At 45.2% G+C, this 8,726-nt stretch overlaps 1 protein-coding gene across 1 annotated transcript in view; it reads left to right on the top strand.

Annotated features, from left to right (window-relative positions):
* Window positions 1-4,963: 4,963 nt before the first annotated feature.
* Window positions 4,964-8,726, top strand: part of LOC144175933 (uncharacterized) — a 33,634-nt gene continuing 29,871 nt past the window's right edge. The window contains exon 1 of the mRNA XM_077705006.1: window positions 4,964-5,150. Within this exon, the coding sequence (XP_077561132.1) occupies window positions 5,007-5,150 (144 nt within the window). The 5' untranslated portion in view covers window positions 4,964-5,006. The remainder of the gene's footprint in view (window positions 5,151-8,726) is intronic.

Genomic DNA, 8,726 nt, shown 5'->3' with positions numbered 1-8,726 from the left:
TTGTTCGCGGGAGTTTTATGTTGACACCAACGGCCGCAAAAGAGCCCTTGAGGGTAGAAGTAAAAAGCTTTGCTTTAAAAACAAGCTGCGCGCAAATTAACCGGGAAAAGAACACATGAAGAAACCAACAGTGCAGACTGCGCAAACGCAGACCACACAAGCGCAGCACATGAAGACTGCAATTGTGCTGTCTAGGTTTGTTTTTTTTCAGGTTAATTTGAGCGCAGTTTTTTTTTGAGATAGTTTTAGATGTGCCATCTGCCGAGTTGCTCTCGTCCGTACGATATTACACACGTGTGTTGCATCATCGTTTTCCACGTACCCCCGCTATGCTACCTGTAACGGCCAAGGCGCAAACTCTATCCGCAGGAGTTATTCTTTTAAGCCTCATGCCATTGTCCTCCGTGGCCACCTCCCGGACCGGGACAACAACATCCAGGGGTGCAGGATTCTCCCACCCAATGTTTACACCATCCCGGCAAACCTACAGAGCTCCATAACTTACGCCCACCCCTTCGTAAGTAGCTTGTGTAATATGTTGGCACAACTTCTTTCTTTGGCACCACACTGCCTTCTATACCTAAAGAAAATTAAGCCTAGTCTAATTCATATCCCCCGGCACAAATAAACCCGAGGTCACCGGAAAAGGCTGTGCAACAAGAAACCTTTGGGAGAAAGAAATGGACTACAAAAGTGACAACTACAACTACGTTGTTAATAACTAGGAATAAAAATATATTCATTTCACCCGGCCAATTCGCTAAAATTTGAATACACAAAACAAGTTATCCTGTCCACGTCCATCTGTGCTGAAGCCCCTGACGAGTGCCACGATCATAGCTAAGTGGCGGTAAACGTAGCTACGAAAAAGCATTTGTGACTTGCCGGTTTAGGTGACCAAAGGATGACTTATGCGTGCAACGGTCCTGGGAAGATTGGTGACCTCTGAAATCTCTCTGGATTTCGCAAATTTTTAATGACGCAAATATTAATTTTCCGCTAACCAAGAAAAACAGTGGCAATAGAAAAAGATAGTAGAAAGCAACAGTTTTCAAAAGCTTCACGACGAAGTCGAAAATATGCCCTTAAAATGTCTCGAAATTACGAAGGCTGCACATGCCCCCCCCCCCCCCCCCTTCCCAAGAAAAGAAACATTGGAGGTACGAATTTAAAATAGCCAATAAGAATGCGCATACCGAATTGAATTTCTTAAAAATGCATAACTAGTAAAAGTAACTCTTTTAATCGTTAGAATCGCTCAAATAAAGCATAACGTTGATCATATCACGAAAAAAACAAATAAATTAAAAAAAATAGTGCTGCCACACAGGGAAATTGACGAAATAGATAATAGTCATCTTTGCATCTTAAAAAAGCGAAAACCCAAGGAAAAAAGTCGCAGAAGAAAGTTCAAAACACCGGCGAAAAATGGAGAAACTGACCAAACAATGTAGCACCCTTAATTTAGTCAAAAATGCATAACCAGTGCAACTAACACAAGTATCGTTATATTAGAATCGTCATAATGTTGAAAAAAGTAGGAAACCTTAAACATCAATTTTCCCGAAATTATCCCACTGAAAAAGTTCGATAATCGTGCATCTTCACCAAAAACTGAACATAAGAAATACAATCCTGCAAATTAACTTTCGAAATACGATTAAACAGTAGTAAAAATTGGCAAACAATGTAACGCTGAATGCTACCACAAACATGCAGAACATACGGAAGCAACACATTTCATCGTAGCAGACGCGTAAATGGACGCAATGAGTTGAATAATGTTTTTAAAAGTTTTAAGAAACCTTGGAAAAGCAAGAGTTTCACAAACATGAACTGAATAAATCAAAAATGTACATCTTGTGCACCTCCTACAACCGAAGACTTACCACAACAATAGCGCAAAAGAACGTTGCAAATACGGATAAAAACAGCTTGATCCGACAAAGTAGGTATTGCTCCTTGCGTCTACCGGACAATGCACACCCAGAAAAGTGAAGACACTTGATTGCTACAGACGTATAATTTGAGATCCTTTGCAAAACAGAAAGAAAAGCGGAATCACAATAAACTAACCCGACGTGATTGGCTCCATATATCCAAATGAGGCAGCAAGAGTATGCCTTCTAGACAAGGAGCATAAGAAATATGCGCATTTGTAGACTATTGTGTGAATTGCAGAAGACTGTTTTCATACACTTTTGAGATTTTTTAGAGGCATTGGTCCATAAATATATGTTGTATCGGACCCTGTTGTAGTAGATATACGGGTGCCCCATCATTTCGATTGTAATTAGATCGCATTAAAAATAGGCTGCTTTGAGAGACTCGCCATGGGTGAATTGCAGTGGTGAACTAGCATATGCCTGGTTTGTAAATAAAATCTATAAAGACTTCACTGAGTAAAATGATAAAGTGCTCTCTTGTGTTCCTTTTTTGCCTCGTCTTGGCGCTCTTACTTTCAAGCATCCTCCGTACCTCAAAAAAGACGTTTCCATTAACGAAAACATTGTATTTCTTTTTCTGTTTAATAAATTTCAGCAGTGCGAAATCGCCACTTAACCCTGACCAAAAAATCCTACTCGCCCGGACAATTTGGCACAAAAGACCCCCAACCTACAGATAATCGGAAAAAAAGACGTTCCGTTGTGCAGTCAAATGCCATTTGTTCATCTTATTCATTACGAGAAGAATAAACTCTCCAGAGAAAATAGCAATCTTTTTATTCTTTTTGTTCATCATTTTCCTGGAGCGACGGAACATTTGGGGACTTCCGCCTTGAAACTGCAACCTAGAGCGTACATACCAACCTTTCAAAAGCTACGAAAGACATGGACCGAGGTTCGGGATGAACGATAGCGCCTTCCACAATGTTGCCGTTTGTTCATACCTTAACTTTTGTATGTTTTTTTTTTGCGGTTTTGGAATAGAAGAACCAACCAACTCGCCCAGCTCTCTGTTGTGGAGCAGTTAATGTTGACCCTTCATCACCGTCATATTACATAATGAGCAGCAGTAGCAACAGCTGTTTGCGTCCGTTATAGAGATGCTCGCTTTCATGTCCGAGCAGTATTGGCCCATCGACAGCATCTGTCAATAAATTCCCTGAATTCGAAGTATATATGATATAACATGTGTGCTGCATTATTACAAAGATCTGGCATCAATCTACACTCGCAGCATATACAGCTTTCGCGACACTTTCAGAGGACAACGCAAGAAAGGAGAAGTTCTTAAGCACAGCCTGCAAAAGAAAATTTAAACGTTGTATCGCTCAATTTAGGCTACAATTAGTTGCCTAGGATCAGAACGTTTGCATCACAGAAAATGCTACTCTAGAAAGCCACGGTACAAGCTCTATCTCAATACAAAAAAAACGCAGACGTGCATACATATTACTGTAAAAGCACTTCTTACGTCACGGTACAAGCTCTATCTCAATACAAAAAAAAAACGCAGACGTGCATACATATTACTGTAAAAGCACTTCCTACGTCTTCTTCCAAATAGTCTAGATATTGCTCTATGTAAACCGTACACTTTTTCTTGAAATTTGTCTCCGCCAAGTATCACGCCAGCGTTATGTTCATAAGCTCGCTGTGCCTTATAACAGCTTCCCACACTAGGAACACTAAAAACAGTACAAACAGCTTATAAGGCCTTTCACTGCGAAAGTGTACATGTCTAACCGCCAGTCCTCCGCCCCCCCCCCTTTCCCCCCTGTGTTCATTCAGTTGAAGCCGATATACTCGGTGTCGCTCCAGCGCTCCTCCTCGCCGCCGCCGACCCCGCTTTCACAATGGTTATTCCTCTCAACACCCCAGCACATGTTGCGGAGTCGGCTGATAATGACGGTCGCGCCTTTATCAGGTGTTACGAGAGAAACTTGCCAACTTTTAATGCCGACGTGAGCCCATAATTGCTCAACATAAAAGGCTTTCCGAGCGACATTTTCCATGTGTATTTCATGCCTTAACACGCGCCCATCACCGGTTGCCGGTTTGTGCGTGCACTGGTTGGAAATGGAAGCAGGGGAGGCATGCATGCACAGCTAGGCTTCATGCCGCTACTGACGCGATACGGCTTGTGCTGGCAAAAAATTTAAGCGTGGATGTCTCACAGCTAAATGCCACCTGTCAGTTGCCCTCAATGGTCTCGCGGTTTGGGTTTGGCTTTGTGTGTTATACAGACAGTGAGATGGACACTACGCGGGAGGGAAACGGAGAGCCACGTGTTTGTCTACTGAAATAAAGGTGAACGCCATCCAGGTTCTAACACTACATGGGTCAGAAGCTTATTCGCTAGGAGGAAGAACAAAGGGAACCGGAAGAGCACGTGCCGGAACAGAAGCGCGAATGGGTGCAAAAACGACAAAGTCGCTGCCGCCGCAAGTTCCTGCTGATCAAGGAGCTGGGAATCTTTCCCGCATGAACAGCAACTTTGACGTGAGCCAATATTTCTGCTTAGCTTGAAGAGCTTTGAGAGCGACAATTTTAGCGGTGCCTTTCACTTCTAAGCGCTCGCACATAACTGGTTGCCGGTTCATCAGGCATGGTCTGGGAGTGAAAAGAAAGTGGGCGGGGCGCGCACGCGCAGATACACTTTTTATGCCCTCACTGAAAACATGTTATTAGTGCTCGCGTCAGGTTAATACATGCACGTCCTACGCCTCAACGTTAGCTGTCGGGTGTTTTGAGTAGTTGAGGGGATTGGGTTGGGGTGTTACGTTGAGAGTAAGATGCCTACGATGCGGCAGCGAAACATACAGCTCGACGTTTGTGCGATAGAATAAATCTCGGTCCTTGCAAAGTTTATTTGGGCCAAGTGCTAATTGCTCGATCGCAAATGACAAACAAACGCGTTTTCTTTCGTGCATTTCGTGTACTACGTACAGCTTCGCAGGTCATTCTTCTTTACCGAGCGGAAGGGCACTCGTTTTTTTTATGGGCTTGCAGGCCAGCACCTGTCAAGTCGCGCAGTGCTTAATAGGGCAATTTGGAAACACGATGCCGATCAGCGTGTCCGTGACAATGAAGGGCCGTATTTACAAGCCCAAGACACCCGACCCTGCTGTGTCCGACATTGGAAACTATGGCCTCTTCAGCGAGTGTGCACAAGGGAACTACGTCCAGGAAATAAAACCTACTACGGTAAGAGTCTTCATGTTTAAATATGGTAAAAACGGACATGTTCTTTTCGGGAGAGTCTTCCTTTCTTGAAAGGGAAAATCGGACAAACGAGACTGTAACTACATCCACTGTTCAAAAGATCCCTGTTTCTCAGCTACTAATGCAAATGCATATGCTGTAACTTTTGCAGTTCAATACTTTAAGCAGAATGACCGTAATTGCACCATTTTACTTTAGAACAAGTTGACCGCCCACTACAGACGTAATAACACAACCCGACTGTCAAAAGTTTCCTCAAATATCTTCCAGAGGAAGTCCAAGTTCATAAGTTTATGATCCGTTGTTAGGGATGACAGAATGAGAAGATGAAACAGTTATAAGGAAGCGAAATGAGCTAGGAGTGCACCGCAACTTACCTTTCTATAGGACACAACCTATTTCAGCGCCCTAACTGATACAATGGCCTCTTGTGTTGTTTTTGCGCTATTAGGAATAGTCACTTTTTTCAGTAACCGTATTGTTTCACAAATGTCGCAAATTCGCATATTGCGTGAACATCTCACGTATCACGTCTCGACAGTATGACATTAAGAGCGCCTAATTAAAACTCCGAGAAGATACCACCTCACTTTGAACTAATGAAAGTGAAGCACAAAAGACGTCAATTCAATTGTGGGGTAGTAAAGCATGTCAATCATTATATGATTGAGAAATGTCGGCATTAAAACCCGCATTTATGGATGAAGGCAAATGCTAGAACTTTTTAACGAAGGCATGAAGCAAGATGTCTCATTTTCTCGTTCTAAAACTGAAGAATTCACTGGTAGTATTCCATCGGCCATTATTTGCGAGCGATGGCTGCACTGTGGCTTCGTCCGCCACCTCCTCGTGTTCACTGGCAGCGACAGGTTGTACGCTTGTGACATCAGAAATGATGTCAGCACGCCCTGCACCCTGAACTCGGGCCCACATCGCCGTATTCTGCAAGCAAACTTCCCGCGATTGATTCTCTCGCCGTTTTTCGCTCTTTTCGGAAGGCGACATGGTCTAGTGTGTAGGCAGTGGGGATCCGTTTCACAGCCCGCGCGCCAGGCGCCAAGCTGACGGCGCGGTGGCCCGTAGTTCGAATTAAACGTGCCGGACGCCCCCCGCAGTCAAATCAACAGCGTTTGAACACATTTTCTAATGTGGAAACTTTGCCGGACCAAATAGCACAGTTGAAATATTCCACACATGCGAAATATTTCTGTCGTTTATTCCAACGGCTCGCTAATTAAATGGCTCGTACCAAAAAACATGGTTATTCCATCCTCCCGACAACCATCCGGACAACTAGCTGCTACACTTTTTGAGGGAAAACTGCACTGCCCGAATAACCAACTGCTACTCCCCATAGGCTTTAGAACATTTTAAAAGTCGAAGTAGAAGGAATCATGGCAGGTGTCCTTGTTGAAACAGGAGCTAAAATATCAGTAGGTAATGGAAACCTGTGTTCACAGCCGCACCAAGTAAAAACCCCGTAAACTGGTCCCCCCTTGTGCAGTGCTATCCAAAGTGCCATTAAACTTGCCGGGTGCTACGCAGCGCATGTTCTTATGGATTCAAGCGGCAGGACAAGCAGTGCGGAGTATTATCACGGTATTCTCATCAGCTCATTTTGGGGTGAGACTTTCCCTCACCGGCATCGGCCATTATACCCTGTCACCTTCTGATATAGAACTAAGAGAAATAAATCATTTGGGTATTGCTGACGCCCCGCATCTGCGCTTGGCGACAAGCTTAGATTGCGTTGTCGAATCTGGGTGCGAGAAAATCAGCTGTGTTCCGAGGAGTTAAGGGACGGTGACGTCTTTAATACTGCTCTCGCCATTGCTACAGGCCCGTTGCGAGTTTCGCGTGGCACTCCTGTCCGCGTCGGTACTAACAACGCTGCGAAGCCAATTCTCTTTTGTCAACAGACAACAGCTCCTGACACTGAAGCCAGATGTGTTTTCGCCTTTGCCCCGTGTTTTCTTCTAAATATGTTCCGAGTCCTGAACAGTTCGACTCTGTTCTCACCGCCCCAATACCTCTGAGCTCTCCCCTAATGAGGCTGACTCGTTACTCGAGCTCCTCGGGAAACACGAATCTTTTTTTGATGCACACTGCACCACGCTCGGTTGGACATTGGTGGGAACGTATCGTATTGAAACCGAATGGTCTCCTGATAGGAGACCCTAACCGTCGCCCTTCTAGCGTATTCTCTTGTCAACGGAAAGTCGTAAGTGACGATGTCGCCGACATGCTTGATTGGAAAATTATTCGGCTTTCAACGAGCACATGGTCGTCCCTGTTTTTTCTGGCGCGGCAACAGGACGTTCTGTGTGATTTTGTGTTAATTATCGTGCCCTGAACGCAATCACACGAAAAGATGTGTATCCAATTACGCGCATTGGAGACGGCATGGATTGTTTACAGTGCACCAAATATTACCATGACAAAGAGTGAAATCGAACGAACAGACGCACCCTTGAACTCGTGCAGTCAACCCTGGTCAAACGACCCATTCGGTTGTGACCAGGCATTTCTTTGTTTGAAGTGAAAACCCAACACAAATTTTAAAAGCAGCCGGAGAAGCCCTTAAGGCTAGGAAGGTGAAATTTAAGGTTCGAGAAAAGCGCAAATATTTGGTAAAGCGCAGTGCTAGAACTTTTAGATGCGACGCTGAGAGCATCTCCTGTCGGCGGCCCTATCCTTCCTGCGTGCGTCCGTCGTTGTTGTTGTTGTCCGCACCGCTGCGCCCCTCCTCCTCTCGCCGTGATAGCGCGACCTCTCCCCCAAATACTGTGGCGCGTGCAGTGCGGCGCGCTGTCTCATTCCGCCGGTGGGCGGCGCTGCGCGTGGCGCAAGCGCGCTGTGCGCATGTGCAGTGCCCTCTCTATCCGCGGTCTTCTCTCCTCGGGGCGCGCTGCGCATATAAGCGGAGTGCTGCGCTCCGGTCGGTCTCTCAGTCGACGGTCGTCCGCGATACGCTTGCTCTCTCTCTCTCTCTCTCTCTCTCTCTCTCTCTCTCTCTCTCTCTCTCTCTCGCATTACCCGACGGAATCCACCCAACGGAAACGCACAGTGGAACCCCCTTCAGCGTCGCATCACAACAGGGTTCCCGCGAGGGGAGGTGGGCGTAATATTTTTCAGTCACCCCTTCGCAGCAGTTAGGGCACCTGAACCCTGCTTCTTTCACGTAGCATGTGTTGCGTCAAACCTACTAAGTATGCTAGGTATGCGAGGTTTGCGAGGAATGCTAATAAAGGGAACGTTAGTTCTAAAACCCAGGTGGAAGGCATGGTTCCTGATGGATGATGTTTTCCCGCTATTAAGAACATTTGCGACAGTTTAAAGCAGTCCGAAAGATTTTTGTAAACTGGAAAAACAAGAACCTCTACGTCTTCATCTTTTACTATCTCATGATTTTCGTCGGGCAACATGAATCAACAATGCCCACAGTGAATCCACAGGTAATTCGATTCATACACCAATTAACTATCATGCCAACACAATATTTCTCCAACCAACAGATGAAGCCGAAGTTTATCGCACATTCATGTGTTTATAAAATAG

This window comes from Haemaphysalis longicornis, unplaced genomic scaffold (assembly GCF_048455015.1).
Source record: "Haemaphysalis longicornis isolate Haplotype H1 unplaced genomic scaffold, Haemaphysalis longicornis Haplotype H1 scaffold_3, whole genome shotgun sequence".
NCBI classification, from domain to species: Eukaryota; Metazoa; Arthropoda; class Arachnida; order Ixodida; family Ixodidae; genus Haemaphysalis; species Haemaphysalis longicornis.
Note: the sequence above shows the minus strand (reverse complement) of the source record. Positions and strands in the feature narration are given on the sequence as shown.